Source organism: Colobus angolensis, unplaced genomic scaffold (genome assembly GCF_000951035.1).
Source record: "Colobus angolensis palliatus isolate OR3802 unplaced genomic scaffold, Cang.pa_1.0 Scaffold300, whole genome shotgun sequence".
Lineage (NCBI taxonomy): Eukaryota > Metazoa > Chordata > Mammalia > Primates > Cercopithecidae > Colobus > Colobus angolensis.
Genome location: NW_012116267.1, coordinates 17,838 through 34,708, shown reverse-complemented (window position 1 = coordinate 34,708; position 16,871 = coordinate 17,838). Strand labels below are relative to the sequence as shown.

At 49.1% G+C, this 16,871-nt stretch overlaps 1 protein-coding gene and 1 long non-coding RNA gene across 3 annotated transcripts in view; one reads left to right on the top strand and one right to left on the bottom strand.

Moving 5' to 3' along the window:
- Positions 1-7,387, top strand: part of LOC105517482 — a 30,596-nt gene extending 23,209 nt beyond the window's left edge. Inside the window, exon 2 of the long non-coding RNA XR_001002673.1 lies at positions 6,932-7,387. This is a non-coding gene — a long non-coding RNA (uncharacterized LOC105517482). The remainder of the gene's footprint in view (positions 1-6,931) is intronic.
- CLDN14 (claudin 14) overlaps positions 7,263-16,871 on the bottom strand; it is a 24,105-nt gene continuing 14,496 nt past the window's right edge. The window contains exons 1-2 of one of the 2 annotated variants that reach the window (XM_011950016.1): positions 13,038-13,110; positions 7,263-8,415 (exon numbers count right to left, since the gene is read on the bottom strand). In XM_011950016.1, the coding sequence (XP_011805406.1) occupies positions 7,615-8,334 (720 nt within the window). In that variant the 5' untranslated portion in view covers positions 8,335-8,415; positions 13,038-13,110 and the 3' untranslated portion in view covers positions 7,263-7,614. Of the gene's footprint in view, positions 8,416-13,037; positions 13,111-16,871 lie in introns of those variants that run through there. The other variant, XM_011950017.1, reaches the window with a different exon arrangement.

The following is a 16,871-nucleotide window of genomic DNA, read 5'->3' as shown; positions in this document are numbered from 1 at the left end:
GCCAGAATACTAAATTTTATAACAGATGTATCTAAGGGGCTATAGATGGAAAAAGAGGATACCGCTTCCACTCAGAGGGTTGTCTGGGATGTCACCACTGTGCACACATATCAGGAGGGGGCTGGGAATCACGTGCCATCCAGGTTCAAGGTCATCCAAGTATAGCACTGGATGTTCCCATTCTCACAACCTCTTCCCCATCCTGGGCCTTCACTGCCTCCAACTCACGTCAGCAAGATCATGACGAGCTCCTGCCTAAGGCAGGCCTCTGCCTTCCCAGATACCTGCTGAAGCCACTAGACCAAAACTCTCCTATATTTTCCGGACTGGTCAGACTTACCTTCTGTCTTTGTCTTATGCCAGATGGGAACCTACACAAATGCTTTATTTTGGAAAAATGCCTGGGATGACAGAAAACAAATCCCAGACCTCCCCAGAGCTGGAGGCCTTGGAGGCTCCCGGCAGGAGCTGGTGGGCTCCCAGCAGGACGGAGAGCTTGAGCCAGTCAATCATTTACCCAGCAGGCATGGGGAAGGTGGTGAGCTTTTAAATAGAAAGCCCTCAGGAGAAAGGAATTCAAGTGTGTATTGTGCTGGGCTTTCCTGGGGTGAAGCTGGCAGAGCAAGAGGTGGGGCGAGGAAGAGGCAGGTGATTAGCCCCCCAGGGGCTGGGCCCTCCCTGATTTATGGGGTGACCCCCACTGGCCTTTCCCAGGCAGGAAATGGGCTGTTTACTAATGCCTTCCCCCTGCCACACACCTGTGAAAGCCAGTTGGTAGTATTTTAAAATAATTTACTAGAATGAAATTTCTGTGTTTTCATTTGGATACTTGCCCAGTAACTGGCTTTGTGTGTTTTATTTTTTAAAAAATGGCTTAAAATATGCAGGATCTTAAGCTTCAGTATTTCTGTTTGTCTCTGTCTTTGTCTCACTGTCTGTCTGTCTCTCACACACACACACACACACACACACACACCCCTACCTGTGTCTCAGGTAAGAAATGGGTCCTCACCCTAGGAGATGTAAGATGGCTTTTCTTTAAATCGTCGAAGTCTTAGTTAATTCTTCTTTTTATTTATTTATTTATTTATTTTTTTTTGAGATGGAGTCTGCCTCTGTCGCCCAGGCTGGAGTGCAGTGGCCGGATCTCAGCTCACTGCAAGCTCTGCCTCCCGGGTTTATGCCATTCTCCTGCCTCAGCCTCCCGAGTAGCTGGGACTACAGGCACCCGCCACCTCGCCCGGCTAGTTTTTTGCATTTTTAGTAGAGACAGGGTTTCACTGTGTTAGCCAGGATGGTCTCGATCTCCTGACCTTGTGATCCGCCCGTCTCGGCCTCCCAAAGTGCTGGGATTACAGGCTTGAGCCACCGCGCCTGGCCAGTTAATTCTTCTTAAACTAATTTGTCACTCTCTCTGGGGTTTCTCTGCTTTCTCCTCCTTCCTCCTACCGTGACCTTAAGCCACAGAGCATTGCCAGTTCTAATTTCGTTTGTCTAAAATTGGTGCTTCTGGCAGAAGAAATGTGCTGTTGGCTTGCCTTTGAGCTTGGCCTATCTCGGTTTAGCAAGGCCTCCCCCAGGGACTCAGTCTCCAGTCTGCGGAGCACGCAAAGACAGCCATGGTCCCTGCCCTGCCAGGGGCATCTAATGCCAGGTGAGGAGCCACCCATTCTGTTTGTCAGAGATGGAAAAACTGCCTTTGGGGGAATTGCAATTCATTCCCTTCAAGGCACTGAGATGGCCCTTACCGTGCACAGATGAAAAACCACTGCCAACTTAGCATTGTATTCTAGGACAAATAGGGGAAGGCTCACTCTGAGAATGAAAGATGGGCCCAGGTGCTTGCTGGCCTCAGGAAGGGTGCTCAGCTCCACCCTGCTGTTCTGCTGCCCTCTCCTCCCCCGAGACCCACACACATGACGTCCTATTGGGTCTCCATGTAGCTCTTAGGAACTAAACCGTCGCTTACATGCAGTAGGAAATTTGAACTTCCAGTTGCATGAAAGTTTTCTCATGGTGAAGGGGCTTTACGTGCATCTTCAAGTCACGTGAGCAAATGCTCTGCTTTGTCTGTGGAAGGAAGGTGAGGACAGTGCTGCCTTCTCGTGTGGCTGTGAAGATTAAAGGTGGTAAATCCGTGCTGTTGTTTGCTCCTTCCTCCTTGAAACGGGCTCTGCCCTTGGCTTCCAGGGCGCTCCTCTTTTGGTTCCCCTCACCCCCTGGGCACTTCTCACCTGGTTCCTGTGCTGAATCCCCCGCCTCTGCTAGCTTCTGTATGCCACTCTCTCTAGGGCTCGGCCCAGTCTCTTGAGTTCCTCATCTATATTCACTTCCAGTGTGATCTTTTCAAGCTGCATGGTTTAAATTCCATCTCTGGGCCAATCTCTCCAGCTCAGGGCTGTCCCTGAACTCCAGGTTTATATACCTAAGTACCCACTCAACTTCTCCACTCGAGGCAGCTCAGACCAAATAGATGAAAGCAAACTTGATCTACCTCATCAACAACTATTCTTTCTGGAATCTTCTTCATTTCAGAAAATGGTAACGCTCTTCTTCCAGGCGATCCAGTCCCAAGTCTTGGCATCACCTTTAAAGCATCTTTTTTTTCACTCTGCAAGCTTGGCCATCAGGAAACCCTATCAGCTCTACTGGCAGACCCATCCCCACCTCTTCCCACCTCTCCACTGCCACCGCCTAGTCCAGACCCACATGGAGTCTACGTGCCTGGGTTGTCACCATCCATGCTGCTCCTTCTGCCTGGCAGTGAGGGACAGGGGGGACCAAGGCAGGGAGGCAGAATGGCATTGTGGCCAAGTGTGGGACTTTGGGGCCAGGATTTTTGGGTGCAAATTCTGGTGCCATCTTTGGTTTACTACTATCAAGAAATTGATTGTTATTATACACATTTCAAATTGTGCTGTAGTTTTCAAATTATTTCCGTTTAGGTCCACAGTGCTTGACATGAAAGTGGGATTTCTGGGACGTTTCAGAAGCCTTTGATTTCAAAAGGCTAAATTCATGAAACCAATTAGGCCGTGTTGTCCAAGAGGGGAAACAGGTACTTTCAGTGTAGGAGGGGGTGGCTCCATCTCAGGAAACAGCTTCCCAGAGACTGCCTGGGAAAAAGGTTACTTTTGCTCCACGCTTCTACAGGGTGGAAGATTCCAGGGCCTATTTAAAGGGAGGGATGAGGAGCACTGGGAGCTCCTAGGCTGTGAAGGCATCAGGCCTGGCAATCAGTGGGAAACCAGGGCGACCCCAAGGACTGAAGATTGAGCCCCGCATCTCTTCTAAGTCTAAGGCCTCCCTTAGTGCTGGGCCCCTGAGCCCCCTTAATGCAGGGGGAGGGGACCAGAAAACATGCTTGACTTTAATATACATTTTTTCCCCCATAATGACTTTAGATTTCTCTGAATTGGAGCCAAATTTGATGTGATTTAGAGAAATAAAGAAATGCAGCATTTCTTAATCCATAAGGGTCATGCTGTAAATTTATGCCTATAACAACGTTTTTCTGGAACACGAGTCAGACTCATGTTCTCTTTTCAGTCTGAAATGTGGGGTTGTGCATTGTACCTCCACAAGGAGATCATGCTTTTGTTGAAACAACCTTGGTTAAGAAATCCTAGTCCTAAAGATTTGGGTGGATACAGGCATCTCTCATGGCCAAGGTTGTAACGTGGCAAAGAGGGGCTCAGAGGACCTGAGGAACGGCGAGAGCCAGAGAGAAGGGAGAGCTGGGTGCTGCATTCTTACACCTTCTTCCTGAGGGTGGGAACCAAGGTCTTAGGAAGATCAGCTTCCTCTCTGAGCTGGCCAGCTTTCGGATGATGGAGCCACGCATATCCCCCCTCCTGTGTGCCACTTCCTGTTTCCCATGGGATTCCATCTTGGACCTCTGGGTCTGACATCATCTTTCATCCAATCCACCTAGGACCTAGTTAACACAAGCCCTGTCGAGTGATGGTTCTGCAAAGAGCCGAATATGGCCATGAAGCAGTTCCCTGTGTTATTTGGATATAGTCTGGACATAAATGTGCTTAGACTATAGGTCATGTGTCTTCTTGAGTTAATGTATTCATCCCTTGCCTACCTGTCTGGGTTCAAATCCTGGGTCTTTTACTCACTTGGCCTGTGGCCCTGGGCAAGTAACTTAATCTCTTTGTGCTTTAGTTTTCTCCTTTGTAAAATGAGGTTAAGAATAATATTTAGCTAGTGCGGTGGCTCACCTTTATAATCCCAGCACTTTGAGAGGCTGAGGCAGGAGGATTGCTTGAGCCAGCCCAGGAGATGGAGATCAGCCTGGGCAAAACAGTGAGACCCTGTCTCTACAAAAAAAAAAAAAAAAATTAATCAGGCGTGTGGTGGTGGACACCTGTAGTCCCAGCTACTCAGGAGGCTGAGATGGGAGGATTGCTTGAGCTCAGGAGGTTGGACTGCAGTGAACTGTGATTGAGTCACCAAACTCCAGCTTGGGTGACAGAGCAAGACCCTATCTCAAAAAACCGAAACAAAACAGAAAACTAAAAAAAAAAAAAAATTATCTCACATTGAATCGAATTTGTAGATGAAAAGAAAAGTATGCCTGATACATAGTAAGTGATAATAAATTGTAATCATTATTACTAGACTTTCACCTGAGGAGGAGAGAGCCATATTTTATTTTAGTAGTGACAGAATTCAGAAAAAGAGTTTGAAAAAGTTATTTTTTTCATGGCTGGGTGTGGTGGCTCACTCTTGTAATCCCAGCACTTTGGGAGGCCGAGGCAGGTGGATCACCTGAGGCCAGGAGTTTGAAACCAGCCTGGCCAACATGGTGAAACCCCATCTCTACTAAAAATACAAAAATTAGCCAGGCATGGTGGTGGGTGCCTGTAAGCTCAGCTACTCAGGAGGCTGAACTGGGAGGATGCCTTGAACCTGGGAGGTGGAGGCTGCAGTGGGCCAAGATTGTACCACTGCACTCCAGCCTGGGTGACAGAGCGAGACTCCATCTCAAAACAAAAGGAAAAGGTATTTTTTCTTTCATTTGTAACAGGTCTATTAACTAGAATAACTTCATAAAATGCTGTCTGGATTGTGCCCATCAAGCAAACACTGACAGTATCATTCTGCTGGTAGAAAATTGTTTTTCTCCTCTTTATAGATTCAGATTTATTCCTTTTTTATAACTTAAAGAATAGATGACAACTGCTTGTTTCATCCTAAATAAATAAAGCCCTCTCAGATCTCGATGCCTGACCTAAATAGCATGGCAGATCCCAGCCTCCTCAGCTTCTCTGTGGTCAGATAAAGGCCGAGATGTGTGGCACCCACTCCTTCCAGAAGAGTCATCTGTTGCCTGGGGTCTAGAGGGTCATACAAAACAGACAAGAAGCCAGAAGCAGTGGCTCACGCCGGTAATCCCAGCACTTTGGGAGGCTGAGGCAGGAGGATAATTTGAGGTCAGGAGTTCAAGACCAGCCTGGCCAACATCATGGTGAAACCCCATCTCGACTAAAAATACAAAAATTAGCCAGGTGGGGTGGCATGCAGCTATAGTCTCAGCTACTTGGGAGACTGAGGCAGGAAAATCGCTTGAACCCGGGAGGTAGAGGTTGCAGTGAGTGCAGACTGTGCGACTGCACTCCAGCCTGGGCACACAGAGCAAGACTCCATCTCAAACAAACAAACAAAAAAGAAATATGTCAGTATGTGTATAGCCGTTCCTTAAATCCTCCGTTCTTCAATATTGCTAGGAGGCCCCTGAGAGATTTTATCACAACATAGTTTATTAGGTATAAATGGCAGAGCCTAAAGCAATCAGAAGAGGGCTGCCCAGTGTACACATGTTACCGGTGTGAGCCTTGGCCAGTGGAGAAGCAGGTGCCTGACCCAGTCAGGCCAGGAGGAGGCACGAAGTCAGGAGAGCATTAGCAGGCCTCAGGCCTTGCTGGTTGCAGGGCTCTGGGCTGTGGGCTGCCTGGCCTGCCCTTTTGACAGCAGTTCTCAAGCCTCTTGACCATTGTACTAGAGCCTCCCTGGCACTGAAGCCAGGGTCTCAGCAGGCCACACGAGTGAGCCTGGCCAGCTGGCTGCAAGCCTGCCACTGACCCACTGCGGCTCTTCCCTGCACTCAGTGACTGCTGGAGCCCTGACTCCCAGACCGCTGAGAATAGAGCGACTTCATGTGACAGCCCCTCTGTGTGTAAGTCTCAGGCCAAGCCCTTCCATGGGGTGAGCTGTTTCCTTCCACATTCAGAGCCTCAGGTTCGGGACAGAGGCCAGGTGCGGTCCGATGTGGGCCAAAGACATGAGCCCATGTGGATGTGAGAGCAGGCCCAGGCTCCCTGTGTGTCACCACGTGACTTAGATCACAGCCAGCAGGGACCAGTAGTGTTCTCAGAACCATCAGGCCTCCCCCAGCTCCCCAGACATTTTTCGCAGCTGCAGGAACAGCCACAGATGCTGTTCTCATGGCAGCCAGGACTGGCCACCCTAGAAAAGAAGCCGGTGAAGTCCCAGTGGGGTCCTTCGGGGCAAGTGGTGCTCCTAACTGGGCTTTTTGCCAAAGCCTAGAAAGATAAGACACCGGCCATGCTTCACTCCGTTTTTCCTGTTTTTATTTTTATTTTTTTTGAGACAGAGTCTCGCTCTGTCACCCAGGCTGGAGTGCAGTGGTTCAATCTCAGCTCACTGCAACCTCCGCCTCCTGAGTTCAAGCGATTCTCCTGCCTCAGCCTCCTGAGTAGCTGGGATTGCAGGTGCCCGCCATCACACCCAGCTAATTTTTGTATTTTTATAAGAGATGAGGTGTCACCGTGTTGGTCAGACTGCTCTCAAACTCTGACGGCAGGTGATCCGCCTGCCTCAGCCTTCCAAAGTGCTGGGATTACAGGCATGAGCCACCGTGCCCAGCCCCGTTTCCTTCTGACTTTTGTTTTCTTACCAGTGGGGACCTATTGCTTACAGAAAGAAAATGACATTGTCCTTATTTTGTGACTTCTGGCAACTATCGTTTTCCAAGGAAGCCCCTTCCCTTCTGCCCTGCCTCTGAGTTCAAGTCAGGATGCAGCTCCTAGTTTTTTCAAGCATCTTACAAATGGAGATCAGCTCCGTCGTCCTCCGACATCCTCACCCTGCATCAGAGTCAGGACTCCACAGTGCTGTGGTCAGCACGGCTGCACGGCCCTGCAACCCTGAGCCCCACTGGGTTCTCACTGTGGTTACCAGCACCTTAGGAGACAGAATAACAGTCTGGTAGCAGAAACAGGTACTGTCCATTTCATCAACAGCCACAGCCACAAGGTTTATTCCTGAATCACAAACCAACCCCACTGACCAAACTCCCAAGCCACTTTATATTAAACTTGTTATCACAATCACCCACATAAATACATATAATAAATACAAAAACAGAGGATGTTTTTTCAGTCTTTGGTATAGAGAGCTTTCTCCTCCTCTTATTCCCCCCTCTGTCTCTGTGCTCTAAAGACATTTCCTTGCGTTCACATTATTTCCTTGGATACAAAAATTGCCCAGAAGTAAACTTTGTGCTGGAACCCCTGCCTCCATTGACAGTCCTGCCAGGGACCCAGCCCACGGTGGCCCAGGGGAGAAGCAGGCCATGGGGACTCACACATAGTTGTTCAGCCTGTACCCGCTGTGCGTGGCCGAGGTCACTGAGGGGGCCCGGTTGTCTTTGTAGGCGGCTGGTGGCTGGTAGGCAGGTGCGGTGGTGGCGGCGGCTGTGGTGGCCCTGGGCGGGGCCTGGTAGGGCCTGTAGGGTGCCTCGTCCTGGCAGGACAGGCAAAGCAGGGTGCCACCAATGAGCGAGAGGGACGAGGAGATGAAGCCCAGGTACAGGGCCTGGCCGATCTCGAACTTCATGCCGCTGGGCAGCAGCGGGTTGTAGAAATTCTGCACCACGTCATTGGTGGTCCAGGAGACAGCCACCATGCACAGGAGGCCGGCCAGGATGAAGAGGGAGCCGCCGAGGATGGCGAAGGTGGTCTTGGCGGGTGTGCCCTTGGCGCAGCGCGTGCACTTCATCCCGATGACGGCGCAGGCACAGGCTATGCCCGAGAGCAGGCAGGAGATGACCATGAGGGCACGGGCAGCCTGGAGGTCTTGGGGCAGTGCCAGCAGGGACCGGTAGATCTGGCACTGGTAGATGCCTGTGCTGTGCCACACACACTCCATCCAGAGCCCTTTCAGGTAGGACACGGCCGTGAGGATATTGGTGCCCACATGCGCTGTCCTTCGCCAGTGAGGCAGGATGGTGGTGATCACCGTGCCCACCATGCCCAAGAAGCTGAGCAGGAAGCCCAGGAGCTGCACGGCCGTGCTGGCCATGGTGCGGCTGCCTGCCTAGGCCAGCCGGGCAGCTCCCTGGGCCCTCGAGGTCACACTGCTCCTCAGGTGCCGGCCGGAGCCCTAATGAAGCCGAGGGAGGCGGGAGCAGGGAGAGAAAGGAAACGGGTTAAAGATTATCTCATGCACTTATTTCTGTCACCGAAACCAAGTTTTCCATAGGCGGTTGGTGTGGCAATTAACATGTTTTCAAAAATAGTTTCTGAGACTTCACTGGGTGGGAGAATAACTGCTTTCCCAGGAAGGCAGGATCTGAACGGATGACAGCTGACGCTGGTCTCAGGGAAGGACTCCAGCCTCCTGCCAGAAGTTCTGCTTATGTCCACTCTCAAGCACTGCTGCTGCTTTGGCATCTCCTGTCCTTCCGTTCATCAGTAACCAGGAATAACACTTGTTAAATCAACATGTGCTATTCATGCTTTGGCCTGACAGTGCTCAGATGTGTGCCAGCTGTGACTTAGAAAATAGCCCTGGGCAGTTGTCAGCATGAGGGGTTTTCTGAAGTGGGCAAATTCTCCACCCACGTGCTCAGGCAGGGAGAGGTTTAGTCCCCTCGGCAGGTCAGATGCTGCCTTCAGAATTCCAGAGCTGGATGTGACCCAGAGATTGTCAGCTGATGCCAGGGCAGGAATTTCCAAGGTCACAGCTCCTCAGGAGCTGCAGCAGGAGCACAGGCCAGCATCCCTCCTCTCCAGCATGGACCTCCGCTCCCACCATGCTGCCCATTCACTATGCCCGCCTGTGACTGGTGAGGGCTGATCGAGGGTGACTTTATTATCAAACAGGCTGCTACCTGGCTTTCAGGGACATGGGAATGCCGAGCCCTTTCAAAGGCTTTTAAAGAATTCTTAGCATACCAAAATCCAGGACACTTTTTGGGGACAAGGACCTAGCACCTATATAGGGCCAGGCATATAGAAGACACTAGGGACTGGGCACAGTGGCTCATGCATGTAATCCCAGCACTTTGGGAGGCCAAGGCAGGTGGATCACCTGAGGTCAGGAGTTCAAGACCAGCCTGGCCAACATGGTGAGACCTCATCTCTACTAAAAATACAAAAATTAACTGGGCATGTTGGCAGGTGCCTATAATCCCAGCTACTTGGGAGACTGAGGCAGGAGAATTGCTTGAACCAGGGAGGGTGAGATTGCAGTGAGCTGAGATCGCACCACTGCACTCCAGCCTGGGCGAGAGTAAGACTGCGTCTCAAAAAACCAAACAAACAAACAAACAAGAAACACTAGGAAATACAGAAGGAAGGAAGGAAGGAGAGAGGGAAGAAGAGGAGGAGGGAGGGAGGAAGGAGAAAGGAAGGAAGTGGGGGCACAGAGAAAGGAAGGAAAAAAGGAAGGGATGAAGGCAGAAAGGGAGGGGAGTGGAAGTCTTGAGTGGACACCACTAGCTTTTCTCTCCTGCCTGGGGCAAGGTAATCAGCAAGACCAAGCATCAGGAGGTCTGGGCCCGGCTGCGCCCATCCAATGGGTGACCTGGGGCTCAGCTTCTTTTTTGGTTCTGAAGAGAGAAAAGGAAAGCGTCTCTGCTGACGACAAGTCACTTCAGCGTCCCAAACCGGCATAAAACTCAGTAGGCAAAACCTGCTTCTTCTGCAGAGGGCTGAGCCTCAGTTAAGCAGTGCAGGCTGCAGGCGTTGCCCATGCACTGGGCTGCATGGTGTTGCCCATGGGCTGCAGGGTGTTGCCCATGAGACCCTGGGACATTGTCAAGAAATCCCCAGTGGGGCTTGGTGGCTGTAATCCCAGCACTTTGGGAGGCTAAGGCAGGTGGATCGCTTAAGGTCAGGAGTTGGAGACCAGCCTGGCCAACATGGTGAAAGCCTGCCTCTACTAAAAAAACAAAAATCAGCTGGGCGTTGGTGGTGTGCGCCTGTCATCCCAGCTACTCAGGAGGCTGAGGCAGGAGAATTGCCTGAACCGGGAGGCGGAAGTTTCAGTGTGCCTAGATCGTGCCACTGCACTCCAGTCTGGGTGACAGAATGAGATTCTGTCTTGAAAACTAAATAAATAAATAAATAAGTCCCCTACTAGATGGAAATCACTTGGTGAGTAAAATAATAACTGATGTTTTCCACTGCGAGTCTAAACCATCATCTTGCTGATTTAAAAACATATACTAGGTTTAAATGCTTTGGCATTGTAGGAGGTCATTGGTTCTGTCCTGATGAACGAACAAACAAAAATAAATAATAACAAAACAATGTGGTGCCTCACAGGACACGGAGTGGACTGAAGGGGTGTCCAGGTGATAGGGTTCGGATTTGCGTCCCCACCCAAATCTCATGTTGAATGGCAGTCCCCAGTGTTGGCGGAAGGGCCTGGTGGGAGGCAAATGAATCATGGGGGTGGACCTCTCCCTTACTCTTCTTGTGATAGTGAGTGAGTTCTCCCGAGATCTGGTTGTTTAAAAGTGTGCAGCACCTGCCTGCTCCCCTCTCTCTCTTCTTCCTTCTCTGGCGGCGTCATGCCTGCTTCCCCTTTACCTACCGCCATGATTCTCTTCTTCCTTCTCTGGCGGCGTCATGCCTGCTTCCCCTTGACCTACCGCCATGATTGTAAGTTTCCTAAGGCCTCCCCAGTCATGCTTCCTGTACAGCTTGTGAGAGCCAATGAAGCCTCTTTTCTTTAGAAATTATCCTGTCTCAGGTAGTTCTTTGACTCAGGTTGCATTGCGAGAATGGACTGATACACCGAGTATTTTTCTACCCCTGTTTTGGATGACTGTTTGTTCACAGCCCAGAATTTGTCACATGCACTATGCACGATGCTGGCTTTGCACAAAGCCTTTCTTCCCTCCACACAGCAAGCACTCACTCTGTCCAGGGACTGGGGACACCATCACAGTCTCTGCTGGCCAGAGAAGGACCGGGGCCGGCTGTCCTATGGTCACTGCCCTGGGGCAGGTGCTGGCAACAAGGCCAAGGTGGCCACCCTGATAGGCACAGCCAGTGGGGGTGCCAGCGGACCCACCCACCCTACACCCTGAGCACACTGATGGCACCAGATGACTGGGTCTGAGCACGGTTTGAACACTGACACATTTCCTAGTTTATTCCCAACAACCTAATGCATCAGTGACTGTTACCATCCCCTTTTTACACTTGGGGAAACGAGAGGAGCAGAGGACGAAAGTCCTATGCCTGGCCTGGCTAGTGTTCTCCTGGGTGTCATTCCCCCTTTAAACACTAATGCTTCAATGAGATGGGACTGAAGTTAGTGTAAGGGCTGAGGGATGGTGTTAGCAACAGATTCTCCTTCCCACAGAGATCTCAGAACAGTGGCCTTGTCCCTTTTGCAGTGGTTTGGGCAGCCAGGACAACAAACTGCCCTGCTTTGCTAGGGACTGAGGGGTTGCCCAGGACAGGGACCTTCAGGGCTGAAACTAAGACAGTCCCAAGGAAACCAGGACCAGAGGCTCCTCCAGGTACCTAGATCTCCGAATGGCCTCTGAGATCTCTTCCCGCCCTGCTTTGAGGCTGCCTCCAGGGTGACGGCCACACAGGGTGTCCCTGGTCCAAGTATAATGGGGCTTCTTGCAGCTCTCACTGTCAAGGTCAATAATTAAGTATACAGACCCTAAAGAATGTGGCATAAAAGCCAAGCCCATTAGGCTAGGCGAGTGGACCAGAGATTTATTGGAGGTCTAAATATTTATGGAGAGCAATGATGGCTAATTTTAGAAACCATTAGGCTGCTATTTTTAAACATGTGCTATAAGGATTTGCTAATTTAAGAAGTGAGTGTTAATGAGCCCCCAAATCCCAGACACCAGCTCCCCAACCTGCTTTCCTTCTTCCTTACCAGCAGCTGCTACTGGCATTAGGTAATAATTCAACTTCCCTGCAACTGCTTTTCACTTTGGGGCCTTTCAAGGGAAAAACAACTTTAACTGAACGCATCTCCCTGGAAGCCACATAAAATTCCTCCCTGATGCTGCGGAATCGCCCTGCCCTGCAGGGCTGTTTGTATAGGCAGGAACTTGCCCAAGCCTGGCCTCCCATGGGGAGCAGCCCAGGCAGGGCTGAACTGGTGTTCACCTGTGGGCTACCATTTTCCTGCAGCCATGTGTGTGCGTGTGGGAAGATTTGCTAGAGAGATACGGGTCCAAAACAAATAGGGTTCCAAGTATCAAGCTCCAGAAGCCCTCGACAGGCTGAGTGGCGGTGGGAAGGCAGAATCTAACAGGATGTGTTAGAGGAATCAATGCTGGGTCCTGCATTTGGGTTCACAAAACCCCCAAAGTACAATCCTGGGTGGGGAGTATGTGGCTTAGCTGCATAAGAGAGCAGGATTTAGGGCTGAGTTTCCCAACGACCGCATCTCGGAATGCTGCATTTGCAGGATGTCGTGTGTCGAGGACCCAAATGTCAAATATGTTTAAGAAAACCTGAGTGACGGTAGGACTTCTCATAGCTGGAAACGTGTCAATGTGCATTGTGTCTCTCCCAGAAAAGGTCTCATGTGCAGCATCCACTGAACTTATTTGACTAGAGACACCCCCCGCCACCCCTTTAGCAAAGAACAATTTGCAGTGAAATCACTTTGGCATGAGAACTTGGACTTGGCAATGGTGAGATAGAGTGGGTTGCTGTATTAGTTTGTTCTCATGCTGCTATAAAGAACTGCCCAAGACGGGTGATTCATAAAGGAAAGAGGTTTAATTGACTCACAGTTCCGCAGGACTGGGGAGGCCTCAGGAAACTTACAATCCTGGCAAAAGGTGAAGCAAACACATCCTCTTTAAATGGCAGCAGGAAGGAGAAGAATGAGTGCCGAGCTGAGGGTGAAGCCCCTTATGAAACCATCAGATCTCGTGAGAACTTACTGTCATGAGAATAGCATGGTGGAAACCACCCCCATGATTCAATTACCTCCCACCGGGTCCCTCCCCACGACATGTGGGGAATATGGGGACTATAATTCAAGATGAGATTTGGGTGGGGACACAGCCAAACCATATCATTCTGCTCTGGCCCCTCTCAAATCTCACGTCCTCACATTTCAAAACACAATCATGCCCTTCCAACAGTCCGCCAACGTCTTAACTCATTGCAGCGTTAACTCAAAAGTCCAAGTCCAAAGTCTCATCTGAGACAAGGCAAGTCCCTTCTGCCTATGAATCTGCAACATCAAAAGCAAATTAGTTACTTTCTAGATACAATGGGGGTGCAGGCATTGGGTAAATACCACCATTCCAAATGAGAGAAATTGGCCAAAACAAAGCTACAGGCCCCATGCAAGTTCGAAATCCAATAAGGTAGTCATTAAACCTTAGAGTTTTGGTCGGCTTCGTCCCCAGCAGAGAGAGTGTCAGAAAACAACAGAGCTGTAAAGAATTTTGAAAATCTGTGAAGGGCACCGGTGAAATGCCAGAGCTGCTATAGGCCCTTCCAACTGGCTCTGGTTTCAGGATCACCAGCTCTGAAGGGAGAGGGTTTTTGTGTGTGTCCATTATAAACTTTTATGTTGTCTCCCTCTGTTTTCTCTGAGCTATGTTTTTCTTTAAAAAAGCAGGGTTCTGGAGCACACAGTAGGGTGCCCTTGTTTTCCTCACCTCCTAGCCCACCTGGACACCAAGTGCGTCAACTTTGGCTCCAGATTAATCATCTTTTCAACAGCAGTGGCCATGGGGATGGCCTGGCCAGGACTGAGGGGAGGATGTGTTGTCTACCAGCCTGTGTCTTGACTGCCTGGGGTCAGGGCAGTCAAGGGATAGGGACAGGGCCACCCTAGCTCACCATTGCCAAGTCCAAGTGACTGTGCCAAAGTGATTTCACTGCAAGTTCTTCTTCTTTGGTAAAGGAGGTGGTGGGGGTGTCTCTAGTCAAATAAGTTTACTGGATGCTGCATATAGAGACCAGGCTTCTTGGAGGGGTGCAGGGATGGGATGGGTGCAGGGGTGGGATGTCTGAGTCCCTTATTTTCCTTCACCCTCAGCAGTCTCACCTGCTGCTGTCACCTCGTCCCTTGCAAAATCAGCCCCTGTGATGAAAGCTTTCCTATGGACACGCATTGCTCCACGGCCCTTGTCTACCCACCCTGGTGAAGGAAATGTCAGCCCCAGAATGGAGGGGTGCAGGTAATCAGCAGGGAGTTGGGGCACAAGCCAGGTGTGGTGGAAGTTTCTTTCTTTCTTTTGTTTTTTTTTTTTTTGAGACGGAGTCTCACTCTGTCGCCCAGGCTGGAGTGCAGTGGCACAATCTCCGCTCACTGCAACCTCCGCCTCCCAGGTTCAGGCCATTCTCCTGCCTCAGCCTCCCGAGCAGCTGGGACTACAGGTGCCCGCCAGATGGAAGTTTCTTTACCTGGAACTGCCCTGAGCCCCACTGTGCAGGTAGAGAGTGGGAGGATGTGGTCACCAGGGCCTTTTGCCTGCCATGTGGTCTGAATGGCTCTTGAGATGTTTGGGAATGAGCCATTATACGTGTTTGCCCTAAAATGCTCTGACATGATGTTGGGTCCATTATAGAAATAGTGTAAAACCTGATTTGCTTTCTGTAAACTTATTAGAGAAAAATGAAGCACCGCCTTAAGATGAACATAGTCACCAGCCCTTGAAACAATGTAGAGTTGCTTCAACGTTGATGTTCAGCCACTTAAGAAAATGTCTGGTTCAAAAACCTGAATGTCCTCACTGTCACCCCAACCAAATGGCCTCTTCATTATTGTTTAGCTATTTCATAAATGCTTTAGGCTGGGGATGGTGGCTCACATCTGTAATCCCAGCATTTTGGGAGGCTGAGGTGGGCAGATCACCTGAGGTCGGGAGTTTGAGACCACCCTGGCCAACATGGTGAAACCCTATCTCTACTAAAAATACAAAAATTAGCTGGGTCTGCTGATGCATGCCTGTAATCCTAGCTACTTGGAGGCTGAGGGAGGAGAATCGCTTGAAGGTTGCAGTGAGCTGAGATTGCACCACTGTACTCTAGCCTGGGTAACAGAGTGAGACTCTGTCTCAAACAAAACAAAATAAACAATCAAAATCATAAATGCTTGAATTTGGGAACTAAAAATAAACTCAAGGGAGATTTGGATTCATCTAGATGAGATATATTAGCAAAACCACGCAACACAGAGAAAAGAGAGTAATTCTTATGCTATGAGGTATCTGCATGAAATAACTTCAACTAGTATTTCTTTTTCTTCTTTCTTTTCTTTCTTTCTCTCTCTCTCTCTCTCTCCTTCCTTCCTTCCTTTCTTCCTTTTCCTTTTTCTTTTTCTTTTTTTGACAGAGTCTCCCTGTGTCACCCAGGCTGGAGTACAGTGGCACTATCTCGGCTCACTGCAACTCTGCCTCCCACGTTCAAGCAATTCTCCTGCCTCAGCCTCCTGGGTAGCTGGGATTATAGGCCCCCACCACCACGTCTGGCTAATTTTTATATTTTTAGTAGAGATGTGGTTTCACCATGTTGGCCAGGCTGATCTCGAACTCCTGGCCTCAAGTGATCTACCCACCTCTGCCTCCCAAAGTGCTAGGATTATAGGTGTGAGCCATCGTGCCCAGCCTCAAGTAGCATTTCCTAAGGACATCTTGGACACTGTGTTTCTTAATAATTTACAAAACAAATGCATATCTTTTCAAGAAGCTTAGGGATACTTTAGAGGGGCTATTTCTAGCACATCTTCTTACAGAAATATGTAAGAATGATGAGAAAGTGATCAAGCAGTACCTTGGAAAAACCATTTCATATTCATTTCAGATGGGCTATGCTGTGGCTCTAAAAATAAAACTTTCTTCATCACTATTCCAAACTTCCTGTAACTTTCCTTGGGTTATTTTTCAGACTGGCAGGCATCTAGATTTTAAATGTGTGAGGACTTTCTATGCCATCCGCATGAAGTCTTTCCATGAGAGGCAGAGACAGGACACTTACATGACTACGACTTATTACTATCATGATAGTTACTGCTTACTGTTGTTATTTGAGAAAACCAGTGTGAAATATCTTACTCAAAATCATATGGACATGACACGTTCCATGAATTCCTCCCCTCTCTTTTGGATGAAGAGATAAAAATCTATTGTTTTATAACAAGAACTGATTTGAAGAAAAGTTTATGTTAATACAAATGAAAACCATGGTGTGCAGTTAAATGGTTACAGAGGCTGTTTTCAGCTCAGTAAGATTGAATGACCTATTGATTTACCGAAAACTACAAATTTAAGTGACCATGACCACAAAAATTAAAACCCTTTCCGGAGGCCTTCTCTCTCTCATTTCAACTCACCAAATTTCATTAGAATTCATTTAAAATGCAGTAGATCAACATTTTAAAATGAAATGATTGAGTTTCATTTGCTTAAATACATGGGTGCCTTTTCAGAGCGATTTTTCCTGACAAGATAGTCAGGCAGGTTTGTTATGTTGCTGCTGTTTTTCATTTTTCTTTTTTTTTGTTTTTTATTTTTTTATTATTATACTTTAAGTTCTAGGGTACGTGTGCATAACGTGCAGGTTTGTTACATATGTATACTTGTGCCATGTTGGTGTGCTGCACCC